Genomic DNA, 25,209 nt, shown 5'->3' with positions numbered 1-25,209 from the left:
TATATCTCCACATAACAGGTTAATTCTTTTAAAATAATGTAATAAATACATCCTCCTCTCACACATACACGCATGCACCCTGCTGAACCAGCCTTTCAACTGGGGAAGTAAGGATTCTGGAATTTTTCAAGTTCTCCCACCACTGAAGCAGACTTCACACACAGGAGGGATTCTGCTACAATGCACCAACAACAGCTCACAAGTGGCATCATGACAAACCTCTAATTTATTTGTACTCCATCTCCCTAGACGGAGTTCCCAGTATGGCTCATTTTGGCTCCTCACTCCCTTCACCCCCTCCCCGCCCGAGGACCCCCCAGGATAGCAGACACCGCAGAGATCATCACTCTGTGACTTCAGAATCAAGGGAATTAACAAGGGTCTTTCCATTTTCTGTCTGGCCTCTGGTCAGTTTTCCGTCTTCTGCCCGACCAGGCAGAGCCCCTGGATGGCTACTCCTGCGGCCCCCTGGGAATGAGAACAGAGCGCCTGTCCTCCTTGGAGCAGGAGCTGCACCAAGCAGTGATAGAGCAAGAGAACGCAGTGTGTGTTCGCAGAGGGCACTCCCCGCAGGCTGACGCCAGCAGGAAGGTCCGTGCAGATGGCACGTGGGACAGCATCAGGAGTGGGGAGGGGCCGGCCAGGCAGGCACGTGGCAGGAGGGCTGACTCCTATTTTGGTGGTGCAAGCATCCTCATGAGAAGTTGTAGGTGAGCCACTTCGGCTCTTTAGATAAACCGGGGAGTTGGGGCACTGACCCACTGGAGGCTCTGTGCAGAGCAAAAATGGAGCCTTGGCAGAGAACTAGGACATGCCAGTTAGGACACAGGACAGGGGAGGGGCCCAGAAAGCTTGACTCACCAAGCCCAGTGCCACGTGCAAACAAACCTCTCGACCCACTGTGCTACAAACCACAGGTCTGTCTATATTTATGTAAGTCAAGACTTCTGGAGAAAGGAGAGGAGGAGAGAGACAGGCAGAGGCTTAAATAGGTATTTTTAGTTCAAGTTCCTGGAATTTGCCCCAAGTAGGAGCAAGTTAAGAGAAATGAAACAACTCCCACAGTTACAATTCAAGTTTCCTAGTCATGACTGCACCTACCCTGAGCTGTCATTACCAAGGACTCATAAAGCAAGTAGTAATCCCCCACAGACATGTCCTGAGCTGGCGCTGAATCCACTGGACCCTCGGGATGACCAGACCACCTTCTCCTACACGTGCGTGAAGTGGCGTGGGTAACGGCCACCCGACCCATCTCCAGCTCCCTGGGCACTCTATAGATCCAGCAGCCAACGCTGCAAGGTGGTTTGAGTTTCTGGACCATCTCCCTTCCTTCCCCACGCTGACTGGAGACCGACAGGCCATCTGCATGGAGGGGCCCAAGGAGAGGAGTACCAAGGTCATGATGCTCTCTGTATTAAAGTAGATGGACATTTCTCAGAACACATTCATTCTAACCACAGAAGCAGACAAGCATGTGCGAACTACAGGACAACTGTCACACATCACTCAATATGGAACATTTACTAGTGACCAGCTTCCTGTGAAGAAGACAGATCATTTTGGAAACTTCACAAAAAAAGGCAACCTTGTGACTTTCTTTTGGTTGGACACAAAAACACACATTATCGTCTGGGAGTCAGGCACCAACTCCAGCACAAGGGCATGATTCGAAAGACCGTGAAGACTGTTGGCTCTATGCGACAGAGCTCCTATCTTGGCTCTGGTGTTTCTGTTCAGAGGCTGTGTCATCACACCCTCTTCTGTGTCCACTCTCCCAGTAACATCCACAGACTGACGCAGCCTGGACCAAACATGGAATTAAAGCGCCCTTTTAACTAATCATGTGACCAGCACAGTGGCTGCTGGTTTCATCTGCTGGCCTGGCCGCATGCATTTAGGGACTGTCTGGGTCTAAATTCTAGTTATAAGTGTCCAACATGTGAACTTTCAGAGTCTATGGAAAGCTCCAATGCATACCTGAAAGAGACTGTGTGAAAAACTTGGATTTCAGCAAATGAAGTTCAGGGAAGCGAAAGCCGAGCAGCCTGCAGTGCGGGCAGACGCCGGGCTTCTGGCCCCCAGCTGGAGCCAACGGCTCTCCTGAGCTGCACCCAGCTGACATCTGGGACTCCAGCCTGAAACCCACTTCTACACAGGTTAGCCGGGTGGAGCCGGACAAAACTTCCTTACCACTTTGTGTCAGCAATTTCAAGTGGTTTTTAACATATTTCTATGATGCAGTTGGAGGCTTCCCCCTCTCTCCTGGTTCTCAGAGATTTTCATTTCACTGGTGCAGACCCCTCGGCCAGACTGATGGCTGCTGAGGTTGAGACGGTATCACCGCTCTGGTGAGGGTGTGGCCTGTGCGCACTGCGGACCAGGACACATCTCTCCACTTCCCACACACAGAGCTAACTGAATAGAAATGTAACTGTTATTCTCTGGATCTACTTAAACTTCGAAACATGAGACTGTTCACAAATCACATAAGGAAAATCACCCATCACCACTACGGGAAGGACTTGAATGTCCGAACAGCACAAGCCCCCCACTCCTGCCAGTCACTGAGCCCCATCATCTTCCTCTTGGCAACGGAATCCACGCTCAAGCAGCCTGATCTTGTGGCGTTTCTGCGCACCAAAAAGGAGATTTCGAAACATCCGGGGTTAGTCATCACTGTCACTGCCAGACTCACTGAGCTGCAGGTCATTTCCTACAAAAAGAAAGCAGAATCAAGCCAAAAGTACTGAATACCTACAGCAGAGTCCCAGCTGACACTGCTTGGAGTAAAGAAATCAGAAGTGAGAGCCACCTTGTGACACAGCAGGCTAAGCCGATGGCATCTCACACTGGAGAGCCGGTCCAAGCCCCACTGCTGCATTTCCGGTCCAGCTCCCCGCTAGGAAAGCAGCAGATAACAGCCCGAGTGCGTGGTCCCTGCTACTCACGGGGACATCAGAAGGGAGTTCCAAGGCTTCTGGCTTTGGCCTGGGCCAGCCCTGGCCATTGCAGCCACTTGGGGAGTATAAATTTTATTAAGTGAGTATTTCTAAGATGTTCAATGCTAGGCTGATTCTTTTCATTTATTTTAAGGACTCTGGGTACCCTGAGCCCCTTTTCGGGGGAGTCTGGTCATAACACTCCTCCTTTCTAAATTGCTCGCTGTGACATCATCTTTCCTGTCTCAGCCTACATGGGTACAGGGCGCGTCTGGCAATGTCTTAAGACATTTCTGATCAACACGGTGGACAGGGGGACTAGTCCTGTCACACAGGAGCCAGGTGAGGGTACTCCCACCACCCACCAGCACAAGACAGCCTCCCAAACAAACACCTCTCCCGCCCCCACCATCCACAGCGCTGTGTTCTTCTCCTGCTCTTTTTTTTTTTCAATCAGAAAGGCAGATCATATTTACGGACAGCAGGAAAGACAGAAAGATCTATCTGCTGGTTCACTCTCCAAGTGACTGCACCGCCAGAAGTGAGCGGATCTGAAGCCAGGAGCCTGGAGCTTCTTCCAGGTCTCCCACGTCTGCAGGGTCCCAAAGCTTTGGGACGTCCTCCACTGCTTTCCAGGCCACAAGCAGGGAGCTGGATGGGAAGTGGAGCAGTCAGGACATGAACTGGTGCCCACATGGGATCCTGGCACTTGGAAAGTGGGAATTTAGCCACTGAACCATCATGCTGGGCCCTCTCCTGCTTTATGTTACCATAAACTGTGTTAAAAGCCAGACACTAAGCATTTCTTCCTTTCTCTCCTGCAGGGGCGAGTAGGTCTCCAAATACTGCCCAGGGACATTTGTGGACTACATCTGGAGGCAAATGGCTGGATGGTAGCAGGCAGCTCCCCAAAACCTGGTGTGTTTCCCTATTTTACACAATTTGCAAAACCCAATTAGCATTAAGGTAAGAGGAAAGAAAAAGTTCTGTGCTTTTTTGTATTTTTTGTAACTGCTCTGCAACTCATTCCTGCATGCTCCAGACCATCTTGGCCAAGATCCTTCCTTGAGCTTTCAGTTTTCAGGCGCACAGGCAGGAGGTACACCCAGGCACACCCCCACCCCCGGAGCCAGGGGCCGCACACTTACTGAGGGTGTTCATGAGCTGGCTACTTCCCTGGGGCCGGCTGGTTCCGTTGGCGACGGAGGCTCTGTGGTTGTAGGGCTGCTGGTGTGAAGGCTGGGCCGGGGAGGCCGGCCCGCTGTCCTCGCCTCCGCTGCTGGAGCTGTCGTCACTGCCCGAGTTGCTCTCGGAGTCGGAGGAGCCGCTCTCGCTGCTGCTGCTCATCTGCTCAATGATGTCCACCTCGGCCCTCAGCTCTGAAAGGGAACGACAGGACGTGGGCCACGTGCAGGGCAGAAGCCGCCCCTTCCGTAAGCAGTGAGGTGGGGAAATCAACAGCAACAGGAACTGCTCAACCAAACTGCAACTGTACAAAAACGTTAACCAAACTAGTAAAACAGAAGAAAAATATTTAACTCATTTCCAGCCAATGGAAACACCAAAGTCACCTGAAATAAAAAAGAGCAAACTGTTTGAGGATAATGACTGCTCTGTGTAAAAAAATGAACTAAGCCCATTTTGCCTTCATCTATAAACAAACAAATATCCTGTATGTTATGGGATAAAACTCTGAGTAAGAGAACTACTAGACTTAAGGCTGAAAAATACTGTTCCCTGGGAATGTTTGAGTGCCTGTTCTGAATCTGCCTCCAACCAGCAGGTGGGCATCGGTCCAGTTCATTTATCCACCTTCACTGTTGTTTTTTTTTTTTTTAATACAGGTGCAAAGCAGAGAAGGAACAGCACGCCTTACCTAACCAGCAATGCCACTGACCACAACAGCAACACACAACAGGACTGACAGCAGGGAACATGTCCAGTCTTCCTGTCCAAACCTACAGGTAACTACATGGTCAGGAGTGGCTACGGGTCCTTTAAGCGTAACTGGCAGCAATTCAGCACTCAGGGTCTAATTCTGATTCAACTCAAGTGAGCACTTCTGTAACAGCATGCCAACATTCAGGAGGGAGGGAATAATGAAGAGGGGGAGACCCTGCCCACAGGCAGCCTCCCCACAGGGCGTCCCCACATGCCCACAGGCAGCGTCCCCACAGCATCCACAGGGCGACCCTGGTGCCCACAGGCAGCGCCCACACAGGGCGGCCAATCCTGTGTGCTCACAGGCAGTGCCTCCACGGTGTAGAGGGGCCGACGTGCCCAGCACGGCTCTCCACCTTTCCCTGTGTTCTGATATGCATTTGGTTTTGTTTCATAAAACTCTTCTAGAAATACAAAACACAGCCTCACAACTTGTAAGGGTCTGGCAGACTAAAACCACCCAGCGTGCTGGGGAAAAAGGCTCAGGATTGCCACGGCGAGCACCCAGCCAGAGTGCTAACACTTTGGGTCAGCAACCACTTTTGCTGGTTTAATGGCATCTTTTTTTTTTAATTGCATTTAATTTTATAACAACGTTTCATAGGCTCTGATGGTTTCATGGCATCTTTCACATGCACATGTTGTGTCTGCATTGGGTATGGTAATGGAAGTGTCCCTCTGAATGGGGTCCTAAGTTAATGCAGAGCCCAGGGGCACTGCCACTGTTGGCATCCACCCCCCGCAACCTGGACTCTTTTCTTCCTAAAGCTTTTAAGGGGCTGTCTGAAGCTGAAGATGGCAGGCACACTTGCTCAGACCGCAACAATGGTCTAGGCAGAAGGCTGCCAGGGCCATGGCTCAGGTCTCTACTCCTGGGCTTGCCCTGGTCAAACTCGACCCATGCCGACGCTCCCATCCTAACCGTAACTCTGCAGGGAAGGTTCTGGTGACAGGAATGCCCACACTAACACAGCAGCCTTATTTCCACAAGAACATCACTGCCTACGCCAAGCAGCTGGTGCAGCTACAGAAAGTCTCTACCTCTTTTGATGTCATCCAGCTGCGGCTCAGGGGAGGGGTTATCTTTCAAAGGAGACGTTTTTGGTCCAGCTGCAGGCTTGGTCGGAGCTCTGAAGGGCATAGGTGGTGGAGGTGGAGGTGGTGGTGGTGGTGGTGGCGGTGGTGGAGGCTGCGATGGCTGCGGGGGACGGTTGGGCTGCTGCTCCATTCGGGCCTGGATTTTACTGCTCCCCTCGGCTCTGCAACAAGAGAAACATTCAACCAGAGGGATGAAAAGGTGGTTCAGAATTGTTCAGCTCACTGGTGCTCCTGCAGCACTCCATGCTCTTTCTGGACTGCCACAAAATTTTGCCATCTGTAATACCCATGACAACTTCTCGTTCAATGTGAGCGCCCACTACATTCCAGTACTGAATGCAATCTGAGTCGCCCACTTGGGCAGCAAAGGCCCAAATACTTGGGCTATTTCATGCTGCCTTTCCTGACACATTAGCAGGGAGCTGGACTGGGAGCAGAGCAGCCAGGACTTGAACTGGCATCCTGACATGTGATGCTGGCTTCGCAAACAAAGGCTTAACCCATGGTACCACATTGGTTCCTAAAATAATTCTGATTTCATATTAGACATACAATGCCTGTTGAAGAAAGTATTGAAATTCACTACTTTTAAAAACTGGCACTATTTTCTTCTGGTATTATGTTGATCTCAAATGTATTTTATTAAAAAGTCATGTTTTCATTGTCCTTTCAGTATTATTAATTAGGTCTCAATAATCATGAGATTAACAAAATCATCTTAATAATAATAAGTATACCTATTTCCCCAGTCACTCCTATGTGTGTTTCTTTTTATTGATTTGTCTGTAGTGCTGGCATCCCATGTGGGTACTGGTTCGAGTCCTGGCTATTCCACTTCCTATCCAGCTCCCTCTTACACTCTGGCAAAACAGGAAGATGAGTCCTTGGGCCCCTGCAGCCATGCAGGAGATCTGAAAGAAGCTCCAGGCTCGTGGCTTCAAACCAGCCCAGCTCTAGCCCCTGTGGCCACTTAGGAAGTAGACCACGGAAGATCTTGCTCTGTCTCTCCTACCCCCTTTACGTTTGACTTTCAAGTAAAAATAAGTAAATACATATCCATATAAACAAAGCAAGAAGCAAACAGGTGACACGCACAGAGCAGCGGAGCAGCAGCCTGCACTGGTAACTCCCATACCTCGTCTTCTTGACCTGAATGCTGCTGCTGAGCTTCTCCAGCACGTACTCGCCCGTGTCATGGTTGATGATCAGCACGCAGTCTTTCTGATAAGGCCGTTTGTTCCCCTTGAACACAGTCATGGGCGGTGTGGAGCCCTAGAGGCCACGAAGACACGAATAAGGTCTAATTACAGGCACCAGCTAGGAACAGCAAATTTGCAGACAGAAATCTAAGGACTACCTCATTAACTCCTTCAGCATATCTATTACACAAAATCTCAATGAACCGATTCTTACTTCAACTCCTAGTGTTGCAGGTAAAAATAAGGGAGAAGTAGTAATACACCCACGATCTCTGACTGGGCCTAAGTAATAGAGAAGAGGTGTACAAAAATGTTAAGGGCCTGGAGCAATGTCAAAGACGACGGTAAAGTACGAAGAGAGAAACTTGTACTCTAAGTGCACCCACCACGTCACCACATGCTTCATCTCTGTATTTCTCTATCATAGGAGCACGCAGCTCTTCTCACTCCTGCCAAGTAACCAACAGAGCATTCCTCGAGGCAGGGAGGTCACCAGGCTGGGCAGTAAGGACAGTGTGCCACTCACCCACCTTGCCACTGACTGCTCCCTGTGGTCTCAGGCCACAGGCTGACACCTGCAAGGCAGCCCCTCTCCTTCACTGGCCCTTCCAGCCTCAGCCCGTCAGCTGGCAGAGGAAGAGCAGCACCGCTTCAACTGCTGGCCACACCCTGGCTGACCCTCCTATAAATTCCCAACCTCAGCTCCACTCCAAGCTTTCTTCCAGAAGGATGCTTTCCCCGACATCTTAGTATCAACGTGCTGTATTTTCTCACACTGACTTAAATTCTGGACCATAAGCTCACAAGAGGTACTTGTTTTGTTCAACACTTTATTCTTAGTACCAAGCAAGAGACCAGCATGAATTTGGCACTCAGTTAATATGTGTGAAATATAGAATGCCATGCCTTGCCTGCAAGCTCGCACAGGAAAGCTGCCGAGGGATAAGCAGGCTCAGGGCTCATTTATCTAGCTCCTTCATTTTACACTGGGGAAACTAAGGCCCAAAGGGAGATGATGCAACCTGACAAAGGCAAGAAGTTAATGAGATGAGTTGGAGAAGGCAGACAACAGCTGTCAGCATGGAGCTCAGTCTCCCTGGCCGGAACCCTGGGTTTCCTTGAGCAGCTAAGCTCAGCTCTCCCTGCTCCAGGACAAGGGCCTTAGCAACACCTTGCATGTCTCTGTCATCACAGCCTTGAGGGAAAGGGAATTTACAAAAATGTCTTTCTGCAGGGGTTCTCAACCCAGTTCTTAACTGAGTTCTTCACCCCTCAATTAGCTGAAATCGCCTGTCTCCTTGGCAGCTGGAAGACACCAATCTCCCTTCTGCCCCAGCTTCTGGCCAGGCTGCCCTCCGCTCCTGAACTGCTGTGGCTATGGACTGGCATGGCACCCAGGATCTCTCTTTGGAATGCCTCGGAAACATTATTCAAGTCTGAAAGAGGGGTTAATTGTGTAGAAAGGAACTCTACCTATGCTGCAGCAAATGGGGGTGGATTGGGGGAAGTGTGTGGGAAAAATACCATTCTTTTTTTGTCTTTAAATAACTTTTCTGGGAGGGAAGAAGGGAATGTCATTATTTCTTAGAATTGTAGCCAATTCAACCTATACTGAATCTGCTAAAAATTAAACTGAAAAAAGCATTTTATTACTGAGATTTTATTTTTTATTTAACTTGAGGCAGAGAGAGATCGTCCATGTGTTGGCACCAGCTGCTGCCTGGCCAGAAACCCCAGGCTCCAGGGACCCCTCGCCTCCTGCTTCCACGGCGGGCAAAGGCAGTCAGCAGACCCAGAAGCACAGCGGTCAGGGCGCATGCCAGGCACGCCGGTGGGGTCGTGGGGTTCCCAGGCAGGGAGTTCACTGTTGTGTCAAACTCCCAGTGCCTGGCAATCATTTCTGACCAGGCTCCTGGGCAACAGAAATCCACCCCACAACCCAAATTCCTTTGTTTCTATATGTTAACGCTTCAGAAATGGAGAACTTCATGAGCAGGAAGGAAGCTAAAATCGCAACAGCCTTGAGCAAGGATGTGCCACGCTCTACCTGAAGGAGACGACAATGGGGCGTGCACTTACAGGGATGTGCGGCAGCGTGATTGTGACCTCGTCTCCTTTGCCCACCTGCAGCTCCCCTTCGCAGGACGTGTCTATGGATGCCGGCTTAAAATCATCTAAGGGAAAGGAAAAAGAGACACGACTCATTGGCTCACTTAACAGGGGCTCCCTGGGACTGCCGCTTATAAATTAAACATTTTACTACTCAGATACAGGGAAAAGACGACGATTCTGAATACTTACACAATTTCATAAACCCCATGGGCCGGCATCGTTCAGCTTCAATAATTACCAACTCAGGGAGAACCTTACTTCATTTATACTTGCCATATATTTCCCTGACTTCCCACTGGGTTACTGGGGGACAGGAGGAGCCAGAACTTACATCCCATTTTGTTATTAAGCAAAGGGCCCATCAAAGTTAACGCCGCATCATCCCCAAAGCGGCGCTTTCTTAGGGCCCTGACACTTGCAAGGAACAGCATCTAACACAGCTCGTGGCTGTCAAACTGGGATAAAAGCCCACAGCATCATAAAAGCCAGTTTCCTTGTGCGCAGACACCGGCGGACCTCCGATCTGCCACACTGGCGTTCCAAAGCTGACAGAACGCGCTGTGGGGGTTGCAAACAGCATGGCTGGCGCCTGCCTGGGTGCTTCCCTGAGGCAGCTCGGGTCCAAAGCGATCAGCCAGGCCCCTGCACACAGGGAGAGGACGCTCCGAGCTGGACTGAGCAGCCTCGGGCCGGCGTGGCAAGCGATGGACCCGGTGGATCGTCAGCATCCCAACCTCTAACGAGGTGTTGAGTCACATCGCCAGCTCCCGTGTCAAAAACAAGTCCTGACGGCTGCCCCAGGAAGCCAGGAGCTCCTGACTCACCAGGGGACACCCCGCCATCCAGCCCGGGGCCCCGACACGGCGTGATCCTGCTTTCCTATCGAGCCGTGCGGGGTCCCCGGCTCCCAGATCCCTGCGTTTTTCTCCCCGCTTCACCCAAGAAGAACGTCGTCCAGGGACACAGGCAGGGAGGCAGGGAAGGAGGAAGCCCACCCTGACGGCTGGAGGGAGCCAAGCGCACGGGTGGAGCGGGGAGGGCAGGGAGAGAGAACATTCCGGGAAGGAAGGGCAGCGGCTGACAGCAGATGGCGGGGAGATGGGGGGGATGAACGGAGGAGACCCCGGGAAGCAGCCAGCGGCCGGGCGAGAGAGGCACCCGGAGATCCCGGGGGGAAAGCCGGGAAGGCAGCCGCGCGAGGCGTACTCACAGCGGATGGTGTGGAAGGAGGCCCGCGGGCGCTTCTCGAAGCTCTCGCCCAGGCGCAGGCAGTGCTCCTCGCGGTCCAGCAGCGGGTTCGCCGTCCCGTTCATGGCCCCGGACGGGCCGCGCGCCCGTCCCGGCGCTCTCCCCGAGCTTCCGGCGCTCCCGAGACACCGTTCCGGAGCGCACGCACGGAAACCCCGGGGCCCACCGGGGACCGGAAGCAAGTGCTCCCCTGGGCGTCGGGGTCGGGATAGACACTGAGGCGGCCGGGTCGCGGCGGTACTTCCGGCGTCGGAGAGAGACTTCCGGGCTGTTCGCGGAAGGGGCGGGGACAACGCCATGGTCCTAGAGTTCTGCCTGGAAAATCAAAATTCTGGTTTGGCTTGTCCCGGCTCTGTTTTTTTTTTTTTTTTTTTTCCCCTCGGCACGGCGGTTCCCGGATCCTGCCTTCAGGGGTCCGGGCTTGGCTAATAGGTGAGCGCGCCTGGCCTAGCCCTGGGGGTGAATGGGAGAGACCGAGGGTGGCGGGGTGACCCTCGGGCGGGGGACGACGTCGTGTGTCCAGCGGCTCCCAGGAACGTTGGGCCTTCGGGACTGTGGCCTCGGGGAGTCGCGGGTTTGATGTCGCTCGGGTTCGTGCCCCAGCGCCCCGTGGAGGTGGTCAGTGAGTGGTCGGAGACTGGGGGAGCCCTCAGGCTGAACCCCGACTCCGGAGAGGCTGTGGTCCCCCGTCTGACTGGCCGTGGGCAGCCCGGCTTTCAAGCCGGCTGTCGTGGTCGTCCTTCAAGTCGCCGTGTAAGGCGGGCCCCGAGAGCTGACGGATCGTTTTCTTCACCCAGGTTTCCTAGTCTATTCTTGAGACTGGCCGTCTCCTTGTAAATCACGCCGGTTTGTCGTCGTCCTGGAGTCCTTTCTGGCTGGAGTGACAGTCCGTCCAGGGCACGGGTGCCCGCCCCGGCGTCTGAGTGTCCTCCGCTGCTGCCAGGCCCTGTGTCTGGGACTCCTTTGTGACCTCGCTGCAGACCAGCGGGTAGGGTGCTGTGCACGGTCAGCCGCTCACCCGGGCTTGGGGAGGCGGACCCCCGTGCGTCCTAGGGAAGCGGCCGCAGGGAGAGCGCCCCTGCAGTGCCCCTGGGAGCTGGCTGCAGATGGCTGCTGTGCCAAGCCCAAGCCTGCAGCCCAGGCAGCTCAGCTCCGAGGAGGAGCAGAAGCTGAGCAGCGAGCGGGTGCTGGTGTCCGACTTCAAGCAGCAGCAGCTGGAGAAGGAGGCGCGGAAGAACTGGGACCTTTTTTACAAAAGAAATAGTACTCACTTCTTCAAAGACAGACATTGGACCAGCAGGGAATTCGGGGAGCTCAAGGCATGCAGGGAGGTAAGGCGGGTTAGTCCTGTGTGCGGGGCTGCGGTTCAGGGCGAGGAGGAGGGTGACTTGCGTCTATGGAAAGTGCGAAGTGGGGGAAGTTACCACAATTACACGGTGTGGATGTCAAGTGGTCTTAGAAGTTGCTTCAGTGTTAAAGGAGAAACAACTTCAATTACTTTATTATCTTTTTTAAAACTAATCTGGAAACTTTGGTAAACCGTTAAATAGTAAATGTGATTTCACATGTCCTGCTCGGTGAGGGGGTGGAGCTGTGGGCGCAGGCCCTGTTGGGGAGGGAGAGTCTGGCAGCACATTTGGTGCTGTGGTGCACAGGGGAGAGAGCTGGACGGCTGCCCCGGGTGGGCGATGGCAGCGGAAGATCTCAGTGAATGGAGCCAATGGACGTTGGGAGGGTGACATCCTCGGGGCTGTGGGGTCGGCAGCATCTCGGCACTGTCCAGGCCACTTGGACAGAACCCTCGGAACATGTGCACATTGAGACCCTGGGTTGATAGGTGGCGGTTCCTCGTCCCTGGGGACTGGGACGTGGGTGTACAGGCCTAAGGACTTGAGGCATCCTCTGCTGCTTTCCCAGGCCGTAAGCAGAGAGCTGGGGTACAACCCTGCGACCATGTGGGATGTTGGCTTTTGCAGGTGGAAGATTAGCTCACTGAGCCAATGCCTGCTGCTGCCACTACTGATGTCAGTGAACTATTTACCATACCTCTCATTTCAAAATTAATTTGGAAATAAATAAACATCTTGGAAAAAAAATGAAAAACATCAAATAGGTAAACAGATTTTTCTGTTTGAGCTTCTCAAAGTCTTGTCCACCAGTTCTTAAAATGAAAAAGACTTTCAACAAAAAAGTATTCAGCCAGCCACCATGATGTTGTTCACAGGGCGTGGGATCAGTTTCACAGAAGGCCGGGATCGTTATAGCACGTGTGTTGCCATGGAATCTGTGAGGTCTAGCACTTGTGTTTTTTTTTTTTTTAAGATTGATTTATTTTTATTGGAAAGGCATATTTATAGACAGAAGGAGATACAGAGAGAAAAAAAATCATATGCTGATTCATTCCCCAAGTGGCTGCCATGACTGGAGGTGAGCTGATCCAAAGCCAGGAGCTTCTCCCGGGTCTCCCATGTGGGTGCAGGGTTCCAAAGCCTTGTGCCATCCTTGACTGCTTCCAAGGCCACAAGCAGGGAGCTGGATGGGAGGTGGGGGAGATGGGACATTGGCAGGCACCCAGATGGGATTCCAGCTCTTGGAGGTTAATTGAACCATTGCAGTGAACCCCGTGCCCCTTCTCTAAGAACTTTACCTACATTCTTCTGTCATGTCTTCAGTAACTTTTTAAAGAGTGAGTGTTAATATTTTCATTTGCGGGTTAAGTTGAGGCACACAGCTAAGTGATTTGCCCAAGAATGCGGAGTGCAGGGGCAAGAGAGGATTTAAGCTTTAGTGCGGGCAGTTTAGTTCCAGGTAACCATTCTGCTAATTTTGTTTGTCTTCCTGCTAAACTGTGTGGTGTGGGATAGTAAGTGAGGCAGCAGTGTGAACTTGGCCTTCTGAATGCATTTGCCTGCTCACTTCCCGAGGCATCAGAAACCTGGTTATCCTGTGTCCTGGACTTTTGGTTTGGTTTGCTTCTTCATCGTGCCACTATAATGGACTGCAACTTTGGGCTCTCTTTCCCCAGTTTGAAGATCAAACATTGACCATCCTTGAGGCTGGCTGTGGTGTCGGAAACTGTTTATTCCCTCTCTTGGAAGAAGACCTGAATATCTTCGCCTATGCCTGCGATTTTTCTCCAAGAGCAGTTGAATATGTTAAGGTAGGTGTGTTGCCTTTGCATTCTGCCACATTTTTTTAAGTCATGCTATTTTTTTAAAAAAAGATTTATTTGTTTTTATTGGAAAGTCATATTTATAGAAAGAAGAAGGCAGAGAGAAAGATCTTCCGTCTCCTGGAGCCAGCAGATCCAAGATATCTCCCAAGTCTTCCTTTCAAATAAAGTAAATCTAGCATAAATACACAATGAAATTCTGCCTCTTTTTTTTTTTTTAAGATTTATTTATTTTATTGGAAAGGCAAATTTATAGGCAGAAGGAGATACAGAGACAAAGATCTTCCATCTGCTGGCTCACTCCCCAGCGGCCGCAACATCCGGAGCTGAGCCAGTCCAAAGCCAGGACCCAGGAACTTCTTCCGGGTCTCCCATGCACGTGCAGGGTCCCAAGGCTTTAGGCCATCCTCAGCTGCTTTCCCAGGTTACAAGTGGGAGCTGGGTGGGAAGTGGAGCTGCCGGGATATGAACCAGCACTCCCATAGGACCCTGGTGTGTGCAAGGTGAGGATTTAACCATTGAGCCATTGTGCTGGGTCCACTAGCACTGCAATTTATTTCCTAACGGTTAGTCACAAGAATGGTCATTCACCTCTTTGCAGCAGTACACAGGTGGGGCGGCCCTCCTTCCGGGCTGTGTTTATGTGTCAACATGGTGGTTGCATGACAGCGCTTCTGTTTGTCTCTCACTAGCAACACCCTTTGTACGACCCAGCAAGGTGCCGAGTGTTCCAGTGTGACCTGACTGCAGATGACCTGCTGGCCCACGTGCCCCCAGCCTCTGTGGACGCTGTCCTGCTCGTCTTTGTGCTCTCAGCTGTGCACCCGGGGAAGATGCACCTTGTTTTACGAAACCTTCACAAGGTTGGTGGCGGCTGCATGTCCCAAGCCCATGCTTGCCCTCCTCGGAGACTTAGGGCGTGTGAGTCACCTCGTTCTCACTAGCGAGGTGTCCCAGTCGGTGTGTGGAACGGGGTTTTCTGGCATGAAGAAGTCCCCCCAGAGCTGGAGTGGCTCAGTGCAGGGTGACTGCAGCTGCCCGGGTCTGTGCAGTCTTGCCATCAGGTGGGAGGAAGTGTGCGTCAGGGGGCAGGAGCGCGGTCTTGGTCAGTGTCGGATCCACAGCCTGGCTGCCCCACTTCATCAGGTTCCTCTTCCTATACAAAGGTGAGGTGATAGTTCCTAGATCAGAGGATTTTGGGGAAATTAGAGGGACCTTGGAGGTGCTTCACCCATTGCCTGGGACGTGGTAGGTAGTCTTTGAAAGCCAGCCAGGATTGCTGTCGAATAACCCAGAAAGCTTTTTGCCATTCATGATCAATTTGTGCGTGGGTCGTTTTCCTTCAGATGTAAGAGTTGTTCAATTTACTTATGTACTAGTGCTACCAAATCCCCCAACTCTTTTGTTATTAGAGAAGCTGGGCATATAAGACGGCAGAAGTGAAAGATGTGCAGTTTTTTCTCCTGCCTTAAAGGTCCAGGTACATGAAACTGTTATCATTACAGATATTTCTCTCTCTCTTTTGTTTAAGATTTATTTATTTTTATCGTAAAATCAGACGTACAGAGAGGAAGATCTTTCGTTCGCTAATTCACTCCCCAGGCAGCCTCAACAGCCTGAATTGAGCCAGTCTGAAGCCAGGAGCCTGAAGCCTCTTCCAGGTCTCCCACGTGGGTGCAGGGTCCCAAGGCTTTGGGCCGTCCTCGACTGCTTTCCCAGGCCACAAGCGGGTAGCTGGATGGGAAGTGGAGCTGCAGGAATTAGAACCGGCGTCCAGATGGGATCCTGGCATGTTCAAGGTGAGGACTTTAGCTGCTAGGCCATGCCGCTGGGCCCTGATTATTTTCTTGACTAAGCATAATTGCAAAAAGCAGTCAGAATTCATGAGGTCTCCAGGGAATGTCAAACATTTGGGACCGTCTGATCAGATTGAAGGGTGAGGCGGTATAGGCTGGGACTTAACTGCTCTTCTGTCTCATCTTCCCCACTAGGAAAATCCTGTGCTCTAACACTGAAAGCTGTATTCCTTTTTCTTCATTTTAATTTTTTTCAGCCGCACCATGGTGGCGTCTTGCATTAAGGGAACCTCCCATGAGTTCTGTTCTTTGTCGCTCATCTGCACTGTGTGACATCTCCTTGTTAGGTGATTTATGGCAGGCTCTCCTCCAGGGGGTCTCTCCTCCATTATCCCCTCCCTTACTCCTTTCTGTGGGGGTCTCTGTCACGCTTTGTATCTTCTTTCAAGTCCCTGTTTGTGGGCACCACTTGTCCAGCAGGGATGGACTTGGTGCATGGAGCCGATAACACCACACGGGGACTACTTACTGACGGTCCATAGCTCGAGTTTATTAGTGGCATCAGGCTTTTACAGACTGAGAGGCACGAAGTGAGGAGCTTACTTAGTTCCCATAAACCTGGGTACGGAACCCTTGTCTGAAACGATCTCTTTTTGCTTTGTATATCCAATCAAGTGTCTTCATTCAAATTCTGTCCAATCAGTTGTTCTCATACAAATGATATGAGAACTTTTAATATTCTATTATCTAAAATAGTCATTTCTCATCATTCTTTTGATGGAAGACCCAGGCCTCTCCATTTATTCACTTATTTACTTACTTACTCCAAAGGCAGAGTTACAGAAAAAGAGGCAAGAAACAAGAGAGCTTCCATTTGCTGTCCCACTGGCAAATGATCGCAGCTGCGAGGCCGCAGCCAGGCTCCTGGGAACCCAGAACTCCCTGCGGGTCTCCCACGTGGGTGGCAGCTGTCATCTGCCTTCCCAGGCACGTTAGCACAATTGGAAGCAGAGTGAGTGGGTTGAATAAGCACTCGGATACAGGATGTGTGTCCCAAATGGTGGCACAGCGTACTGTGTCCTTCCCTCAAGGCCTTTTGTTTGAATGTGGGGTCATTGATCAGGTTTCTTATATAAACTCTACATGTAATAGAAACTTGATTAAACCTAAAAACAATTGGAAAGTAATGTGAGGGCAAATTCAAGTGCTGCCTGTTCACATTCATCTATGTAATTGTTTTAGGCACAACTGCAATAAGCAAACCCGGGAGCAGAGGCCAGTGGCTGAAGTAGGCCTGCAGCTCCCCAGGGCCCGAGCAAAGGCACCTGCTGCAGAAACCTGGCCAGCCTCGCCACGCGGTGTCCTGGGCCCCGGCAGATGTAGACCCTGTCACACTGGTTCTAGTCTTCTGCCTAGCAGTGTTCATTTTGTTTGTTTAAAGATTTATTTATATTCATTGTAAAGGCAGATTGTTAGAGAGAGAAAAGGAGAGATTGAGAAAGACTTAAAGACTTTTTTCTCCTTTTTTTTGGCTATGTCTGCCCCTGTTATTTGAGCCAGTGATAGCCCAATACAGTGGGTTTGTGTTAAGCTGATGGGCCACAGCATATGCCAGCACTCAAAAAAACAGGGCTGGGAGCAGGCTTGGTGGGGTTACTGGGGGTCACCCCGACCAGGGTGGAGCATCCTCTGGTATACATGAAGACCAGGCCTGTGGTGGGCTGGGCTGAGCTAAACCTCAGCACCCATCAGTTCACAGGAGAGATGGGGTTAGGGTGGAACTAACCAGGCAGCTATGGATGGTGCAGGTGATAAACCAAACCTGACCCTGTACTGGCTAGTGCACACAAGAGTCAAGTCTGAGGTAATCCCATGCAGGGTTTCTTGGTGGACCCTCCCTCTGGACGGCTGGACCCAAACTCTGGGAACAGGACAAAAACAGCGTATGTGGTTTGACCTGGAGTGCATGCACTGGGACTGGGCCTCCTCGGTTGCTGATGCCTGTGCAGTGAATGACTTGTCCAGATGCACACGGGGCATGACAGCTGGCTCATCAGACCAGCAAGGGATGTCAGTGCCTGTCAGGATGGAAAGCAGAACAGGTTGACTACCCTCCTGGCCAAGCTTTGCAGCAAGTTCCTGGAAGGAAAGGCAGTGGAGTGATAACATAAATCCAGACGGATGGGGCTCCCGGGCAGGCGTGCCTGCCACCTGGTGCCATGAGCACTGTGCGTGGTGTGGTGAAACCTGCCAACCCCTCAGAATGGTCACTGCCTCAGATACGATAGGTGACAGGGCGAGTGTCCTGGCGCCAGGTTAAATGTCCTGCATCAGACCGAGTACTTGGAACTGAGTGTGGCCTTGTCTGCCCTGCAGCTTCCCAGTGAGGCAGGCCCTGGAGACAGCAGGTACTGGCTCGTGTACTTGCATCCCTGCCACCTGCTAGGAGCTTCAAGTGGAGTTTCTGGCTTCTGCCTTTAGCCTGGCCCGTGCCCAGCAGCGGGCATCTGGGCCCTGAACCACCAGATGGAAGTCACTGGTGTGCGCTTTACAAATACGTTCTTTGAAATAATAAAAGGATTATAAAGAAAAATCACCTTGAACTGTGATTTCAATCCTATATGATATAAACCATTTTGTCATGATAAATGTACGTTTTTATTAACATCAGTAAGATCTGTCATAATGCTATAATTTCTAAAATAGTAGTAAATGTAAATTAAGGCACCTACGAGAACCATATAGCACAACATGGCAGTATTTGTGCTGTCTGGTGGTGTGTGGTTTTTGTTTGCCTCTGTGCGTAGCTGAGGAAATGCCATTTCCTTTAGAAGTTTCGAAAGTGAAGCTGCAGTTTTGTTTTCTGCCTACATCTGTGTCACCCACACTCGCTTTCGACTGTCTAGGTCTGTGGCCTCTAGATCGGGGATTCCTGAGTTGGGGCAGGCAGGGGCCTGGTGCACACCAGCTGATGCGGGAACCTGGTTGATACTCTCCTAGTTCTCAGTGTAGCAGCAGGCTTGACTTGTGGCTCCCGGCTCACCTGTGTTATCTGCCTTTTCGTGCTTTCTTGAGGTCTGCTTTACGTGGGGTGAGTGCCCCAGGCCTGAGTCAGGCGCCCACGTGTCTGCACACTGTGAGATGTGCCCAGCCTCACATGCCTCTAGCATCTTCCACAGGTTTCCCAGTGCTCGCTTGCACCCAGTCACCCCAGGCAACCACTGTTCTCGCCCGTGTCATCATAGAGGCGCTCCTGAACTTTACACACTGGAAGCTTGCAATAAGTTATTAGATTTTTAATAAATATCAAATGTTATGCTAAAAAAGAAAAGCAGTTGACTCGGGCTATCCTCAGCCACCTTTCTTCAGTGGCAAGTGTTGTCTTAGCGCCGCTGCCCCTCTCCCTCTCCGGCAGAAGTCTGCAGCAGTGGCTCCGTTGCCTGCTCTCCTTCGTGGTGACTGATCCGTTGATGGGGACGCAGGTGCCTCGGCAGGGAGTGACTGGAGAGGCCCGTACAGTAGGTACAGTAGGTAGCCCTGAAGCCTGCTGTGAACAAGCTTAGGAGAAAACGGCTGTGAGATAGGCCTGACTGCTCCAGAATGTTCTCACCAGAGATAAGTTCCAAATGCCAGAATTTTGAATTGCAAGGTAGCCTTAAAGTTGAATTCCCTCATTTTGGGGATAAGATGGTAAAGTAAAAATAAACTAGGTGTCCCACCTCAAGACCTGACTTTTGGTCTTCCTCTGCCTCTCACTGGCCTTGAGACCTCGTCGGGCAAGGAGGTCAGCCTTACTCTGAGCCTCGCTTATCGTTGTCAGGTGGGCCGTTGTCAGTACCTAAGCTACCCATTTCTCAGAGTTGGTGTGGGAATGGAAGAACGCGGCATTGAGACGTGCCTTCTTAGCTTTGCAGGTTCATGGTCGAGAGAGGCTTTGGTGTGCTCGTTATTACACAGGTGAGAAAGCATGTTCCGAGGGATGCGTGACCTGCTCAGGGCCTTCAGGGAATTCACGGGAGAACTAAGACTTGAATCAGGAGTTCCAAATTCCCGAGTGAGTGTCCTTCCCATTGTCCCTGAAGCCTGTCCTTCCCAGGACGCAGTCTCTCGTGAGCTCAGTATTTCACAGTTGTCCCTGCTTACTTATTCTCATTTCAGCCTTTAACATTTCTGACCAAGGCAAGGATGTTTGTCAGACTCGAGTTTCACTGACGACAGTAGTGCGTGCTGGGAGTGACATTTAGCCCAGCAGGCGGAGCGAGCACACCTTGCCTTGGAGGTCCTGAACCTGAGTTCTGGCTCCAGCTGCTGACCCCAGCTTCCTGCTAGTGAACGGTCACAGCGCTGGCCCGGGGAAGTGGGTTATTGCCACCCTAAGAGACCTAGATTGAGTCCCCAGTTTGGGAGCAAACCAGCAGGTGGGATATCTCTGCTCTCAAATAAATTAATTAAAACAAAGAATAGGGCCTGGTGCAATGGCTCAGTGGTTAAATCCTCACCTTGCACACACCAGGATCCCAAATGGGTGTTGGTTTGTGTCCCAGCTGCTCCCCTTCCCATCCAGCTCCCTGCTTGTGGTCTGGGAAAGCAGGAGAGGACGGCCCAAAGCCTTGGGACCCTGCACCTGCATGGGAGACCTAGAGGAAGAGGCTCCTGGCTCCTGGCTTCAGATTGGCTTAGCTCCGGCTCTTGTGGCCAGTTGGGGAGCGAATCAGTGGACTGAAGATCTTCCTCTCTGTCTCTCCTTCTCCCTGTAAATCTGCCTTTCCAATGGAAATAAATAAATCTTTAAAAGAAAAAAAAATGTACATGCTAGTATTGTAAAAATTTACTAAGACCCTGGGAAATCTGGCATCAGTACTTCCTGTTCTATTTAGAAAGCCGAAGTATATCAAATTATATTTAGAAAAATTGAGAGCGCATTAAACGCTTTTTCTAAAGGTGACAAAAAGTGTGTTAGGACGGGTTACCTATGTTCTATTTAAGATAAGCATCTTACAGGTCATTTAGTTGTTGTGCTGGAGCAGAATGATAAGATCTGATCCACTCGGGGCCCCTGTGGAGTTCCCTCCCCCCTGGGAGTGTCACGTATCAGAAAAGATTTTCTCCAAAAAAGCAAGTGTCTTTAAAAAAGTGACCCTACCTGAAGACCAGAAGTTGTACTATGGTGGTTGGTTCCAAGCAGAGGCCTAAAGCACTGTGGTCTGATGGCTGTTCTGGATCCTCAGCAGAAAACAGCTGTTTGATTCAGAAGAAAGAAACCATAGCTCTGGGTCCGTTGTGGTGGCCTAGCAGGTAAAGTCCTCACCTGGAACACGCCAGGATCCCATATGAGTGCTGGTTCTAATCCTAGCGGCCCCGCTTCCCATCCAGCTCCCTGCCTGTGGTCTGGGAAAGCAGCAGAGGATGGGCCAAAGCCTTGGGACCCTGCACCCGCATGGGAGACCTAGAGGAAGTTCCTGGCTCTTTGCTTCAGGTTGGCGTAGCACCAGCCGTTGCGGTCACTTGGGGAGTGAATCATCGGACGGAAGATCTTCCTGTCTGTCTCTCCTCTCTCTATATCTGACTTTGCAATAAAAATAAAATAAAAAAGAAGAAGAAAAGAAACCATAGCTCTGTCTCCCACTTGGAGAGCCTCGGGAATGCTGCCAGTGTACAACCTCTGACCTTGAGGAGCAGACGTAGCCAAGGATGTGGACGAGAACTGACCAGAGTTACCGTGTTTCAGTTGTCTTGTTCTTGCTGGTAGAAGGAGCCATTGAGAAATGAGATTTGTACTTCAGAATGAATATATGAATTCCTCACCAAGTACCATGAAAAGTAAGAAGCAAGTGTCACGGCGGGGAACACTTCTCCTTTGGAGAAGCATGGGGCTGTTGCTTTGCTAGGCCATGCCCTGCTGGCCTTGCCTCCCAGCTTTGAGGCAGCTGCTAGCTCTGACACTTGGTCTCAGGTTTTCCCAGAGGACCCCTAACCTGCTCCTGACACTTGACCCCATTCCCTAAATTAGTGCCCCCTGGCTCAGGGGTCCCACTTCATAGTAGGAATTCCCACCCGGTGGGGTAAGACTGCTGAGGGGCATCCCTCCTCCGCTCTGCCCCACCTGCGCCCCATGACCAACAAGGCTCAGATGCCACAGCAGGAGACCTAGCGAGCTCAGTGATCTTGGAGTAGATCACTTACCCTTGGTAAGTGAGATTCCTGATCAAGGTGAAGATAATCACACCCTCCCAGAATTGGGGGAACTCGGTGGGATCATGCAGGCCGCTGCTAGTCTAGGGGGGAGCTGCACTGTGGCGTGTCGCAGCGGGACTACGGCTGAGATTTAGAACAGCGTAACCAGCCTGAATCTGCGACAGCCGAAGCGAGCACGGACGCTCCCAAAGACCTGGTTAGGTACAGGTTGAGTGCAAGGTGATGGCTAATGAAGGGAGGATGTGCCTTCCTCAGGGGTAACTGCCTTGCAGAGTCTTCATTCCGTGTGACCCTGCACGTTGCACGGTTCTTGGAGGTTCTCAGCTTGTGTCTGCAGGGTTAAGGGTCTCCATCCTTTCAGCCGTCAGGCCCTTTCTGCGTCACCGTGTGCGTGTTTCAGTCTGGTCTCATCCGTAATCACAAGTTTTGTCACTCCTGACAACCCCTAAGGTTGTTTTACTTGGCCCTATTCCCCATTGTTACGTGCAACCTACTTTTGTTCCCCAGGTTTTAAAGCCAGGCAGAAGTGTCTTATTTCGTGACTATGGGCTGTACGATCACGCCATGCTTAGGTTTAAAGCTGGCAGCAAACTCGGAGAAAACTTCTATGTCCGACAAGACGGAACCAGATCGTACTTTTTTACCAAAGGTAAGACGGCTGTAGTGTAGCCATGAAGTGTCTGGGCCCTGGGGACTCGCTGCATTGTCGTCACACTCTTCCGGTGAGATGCTTCCGTTGCTGGTGTCCATGCGGATGTAATCTTACATACCTGTAGGGACCTGTTTCCAAAATAAAGTCATTATATCTTGGCATCTGTTTTCATTACCAAAAAGAGTCGCAGCTGTGTACCCCCTCGGTGCTGCCAGGCCAGGCCCGCGGGGGTCATCAAGCCCCTCACCCCCTGCCCCGCTTTGTCGTACAGAGTTCCTAGCCCAGCTCTTCACAGACACGGGTTACGAAGAAGTGCTGAACGAGTATGTGCTTCGAGAGACGGTGAATAAGAAAGAAGGCCTGTGTGTGCCAAGAGTCTTTCTTCAGAGCAAATTCCGCAAGTCTCCGGAGAGCCCAGACCCTGCTGCTGCAGGCCTGGGCCGCAAGGGCCGCGCCGCCCCATAGGAGCGGGTCAACCACCTGCCACTCTTTACTGTGTCTACTTTCATGTATTTCAATTTTAAATGAGCTTGTATTATTTTGTATTAAATGAACATAGATCATTTTTATATTCAAAAGAATCGTGAGTGTGTGTGTGTGTGTGAGAGAGATGGAAGTGCAAGCAGAACTGCAGGGCCTGAAAAGTGAAGAGATGGTTGTGTGGTAATTTAGCCTTGGTAAATTATGGCAGGTTTGACTGTAGCACTCCACAGAGGAAGTCACAAGAACCCGGGAACACTTAAGGAAATTCTTGTCATGATGTGACTGTAAGTATGCCTCGAGGCACAAGACCCTGCAGAAAGTGAGGCCGAGATCAGAACAGGCCGCTGTGCACGCTTAGCCTGAAAGGCGACTGGCTCTTTAGCTGAGTCTGCCCTGGAGCTCTGGGAGAGCCCCTCCCGGGAGTGCTGCGCACAGCCCGTTTGTCTCTGGGTCTCTCTGTGGCAGAACCCACACAGGCTCCTTGCCCAGTTCCACCCTCTGTGGGCTGGGTGCTGACCACACTGTCCCCTACCCCCACTCCGCCCAGCAGACCAGCTTTCTCTGCGAATACAGCCGATGTCTGGTTCTGAAGGCTGGTTGGCTGGTTGGTTGATTTTTTCACTTGGGAGGGGCATTTGAATGGGCTGCCCCGGCGCCTGTGGGGAAATGAGACAGCAGTGGCTAAGCAGAAGTGATGAGGCTCAAGGTCACGAGCTTGTGTGAGGGACCCTGGGCAGGTCCCTGCGCCGGCTTGCTTACTTGTTTCTCAGGTACTAAACTCATATGAAATGAAAGCTAGGTTCTTTGCGTCAGCTCACAGGAGGTGGTCCTGAGCGCTTCTAGGTGTCCCTTCCTGCAGAAAGCTTGTGGGTGAGCACGTGATGGGACTGTATGCACAGCAAGCTGGCGGCCTCACCCCCAGCCGCGCCCGGAGAGCGGACAGCTCAGTGGTGTGTGCTGGCTCCTAGCCCTAGCATGTCTTCACAGTCACGCTAAACCCCCTGGCTCCTGGGAGAAGAGGGGCAGGCAGGGGCGCTCAGAGCGGACTTGGTGACGTGTCTGCCCTCTGGCCTCGGGTCCCGGGGGAGCAGGTCTGTAGTGCCTGTTAGTCGGGTTTTCTGGGGGCTGAAAGGCGGCTGTGCCAGGCTCACTCACTCTTCCATCACTTCACATTTTATTTAAAAGTAATTTTTTTTTTCTTGAAAAGCAAAGGTATGTTTTTTCATGCTTGGAGTCTGGGAGCCTGAAAAGCAAGGTCATGGTCACTTTAGTAACAAAACTCTAATGACTAATAACTTGGGTGGAACTCTCGGCTGCAGTCAGGAAGAAGCCCAACGGAAGTCCTAGGGAGTAGAGGTCTAGGTGTTATACACTATTTCTATCTGTGCATATATTTTTTAAAAGATTTATTTTTATTATTTTTTATTGGAAAGGCGGATATACAGAGAGGAGAGACAGAGAGGAAGATCTTCCGTCCGATGAGTCACTCCCCAAGTGAGCGCAACAGCCGATGCTATGCCGATCCGAAGCCAGGAGCCTCTTCCGGGTCTCCCACGCGGGTGCAGGTTCCCAGAGCTTTGGGCCGTCCTCGACTGCTTTCCCAGGCCACAAGCAGGGAGCTGGAAGGGAAGTGGGGCTGCCGGGATAGAACCAGCGCCCATATGGGATCCCGGGCGTGCAAGGCGAGGACTTTAACCACTTGCGCCACTGCGCTGGGCCCTCTGTGCATATTTTTTAAAGTTTTATTTTTATTATAAAGTCAGGTTTACACAGAAAAGAGACAGAAAGATCTTCCATCTGCTGGTTCACCCCCCAAGGAGACTCATCCTGAACTGAGCCAATCTGAAGCCAGGAGCGTTAAGGCTCTTCCAGGTCTCCCACACGAAAGCAGGGTCCCAAGGCTTTGGCGACCGCTTTCCCAGGCCACAAGCAGGGACCTGGATGGGAAGCAGGGTGATGGGATTAGAATTGGTACCCATATGGGATCCCAGTGCATGCAAGGCAAAGACTAGCTGCTAGGCTACCGCACTGGGTCCTGCCTATTCATATTTTTAAGCATATAGTGGATAACATATGCTATATAATAATTTGTGTTTCCCCGGCCTCCATTATTGCAAACTTCTTTGGAGGTATTTGTTACATGTCAGTATTATAAAGATGGCATAGTAATATGAGTTCCTGTACACGATCTGTATAAAAACACTAATGAAAAAGTGGAGTGTGAATGTCTAGGTTTAAGTTAATCCCAAGTGCCCACTCTGAACCTGCCTTCATGCATTTAAGCTACAAGGATTCCAGCCCATGGGACTTGAAGTTGCTGCCAAGTGAAACAGGATCATACACGTGGGAGAGCTTTGCTTACTGTGTCAGT

General features: G+C 51.3%; 2 protein-coding genes across 5 annotated transcripts; one reads left to right on the top strand and one right to left on the bottom strand.

The window, feature by feature from the left end:
• Positions 1 to 426: 426 nt before the first annotated feature.
• EAF1 (ELL associated factor 1) lies at positions 427 to 10,854 on the bottom strand. 3 transcript variants are annotated; one of them, XM_040963150.1, is made up of 7 exons: positions 10,503 to 10,694; positions 9,260 to 9,354; positions 7,117 to 7,253; positions 6,093 to 6,142; positions 5,925 to 6,011; positions 4,091 to 4,321; positions 427 to 2,716 (listed from the first exon to the last, which is right to left on the bottom strand). In XM_040963150.1, the coding sequence occupies exons 1-7, from the start codon at positions 10,603 to 10,605 to the stop codon at positions 2,670 to 2,672; spliced, it is 750 nt and encodes a 249-aa protein (XP_040819084.1). In that variant the 5' UTR covers positions 10,606 to 10,694; the 3' UTR covers positions 427 to 2,669. The 3 variants fall into 3 exon arrangements, with proteins under 3 accessions (XP_040819084.1, XP_040819093.1, XP_040819076.1); XM_040963159.1 differs by having other exon boundaries at positions 5,925 to 5,993; XM_040963142.1 differs by having other exon boundaries at positions 5,925 to 6,142; positions 10,503 to 10,854.
• On the top strand, positions 10,837 to 23,708 carry METTL6 (methyltransferase like 6). 2 transcript variants are annotated; one of them, XM_040963171.1, is made up of 6 exons: positions 10,837 to 10,972; positions 11,338 to 11,871; positions 13,566 to 13,700; positions 14,405 to 14,575; positions 22,211 to 22,352; positions 22,627 to 23,708. In XM_040963171.1, exons 2-6 carry the CDS (start codon positions 11,647 to 11,649, stop codon positions 22,818 to 22,820), a joined length of 867 nt encoding a protein of 288 aa, XP_040819105.1. In that variant the 5' UTR covers positions 10,837 to 10,972; positions 11,338 to 11,646; the 3' UTR covers positions 22,821 to 23,708. The 2 variants fall into 2 exon arrangements, with proteins under 2 accessions (XP_040819105.1, XP_040819114.1); XM_040963180.1 differs by lacking the exons at positions 22,211 to 22,352; positions 22,627 to 23,708 and adding an exon at positions 15,315 to 15,351.
• Positions 23,709 to 25,209: the final 1,501 nt, after the last annotated feature.

The sequence above is a fragment of the Ochotona curzoniae genome, unplaced genomic scaffold (genome assembly GCF_017591425.1).
Source record: "Ochotona curzoniae isolate NIBS_2020 unplaced genomic scaffold, NIBS_Ocur_1.0 contig_1302, whole genome shotgun sequence".
In the NCBI taxonomy this organism is placed as follows: Eukaryota; Metazoa; Chordata; class Mammalia; order Lagomorpha; family Ochotonidae; genus Ochotona; species Ochotona curzoniae.
Note: the sequence above shows the minus strand (reverse complement) of the source record. Positions and strands in the feature narration are given on the sequence as shown.

Excerpts from the sequence above, each read along its gene's own strand:
- EAF1 (XM_040963142.1), bottom strand. The coding sequence starts at position 10,839 with ATGGCGTTGTCCCCGCCCCTTCCGCGAACAGCCCGGAAGTCTCTCTCC. Across the intron at positions 4,322-5,924 it reads GCTGGATGACATCAAAAGAG|AGCTGAGGGCCGAGGTGGAC; the intron begins GTAGAGACTTTC and ends GTTCCCTTTCAG. Across the intron at positions 2,717-4,090 it reads CCAGCTCATGAACACCCTCA|GAAATGACCTGCAGCTCAGT; the intron begins GTAAGTGTGCGG and ends TTCTTTTTGTAG.
- METTL6 (XM_040963171.1), top strand. The coding sequence starts at position 11,647 with ATGGCTGCTGTGCCAAGCCCAAGCCTGCAGCCCAGGCAGCTCAGCTCC. Across the intron at positions 11,872-13,565 it reads AGCTCAAGGCATGCAGGGAG|TTTGAAGATCAAACATTGAC; the intron begins GTAAGGCGGGTT and ends CTCTTTCCCCAG. Across the intron at positions 14,576-22,210 it reads TTTTACGAAACCTTCACAAG|GTTTTAAAGCCAGGCAGAAG; the intron begins GTTGGTGGCGGC and ends TTTGTTCCCCAG.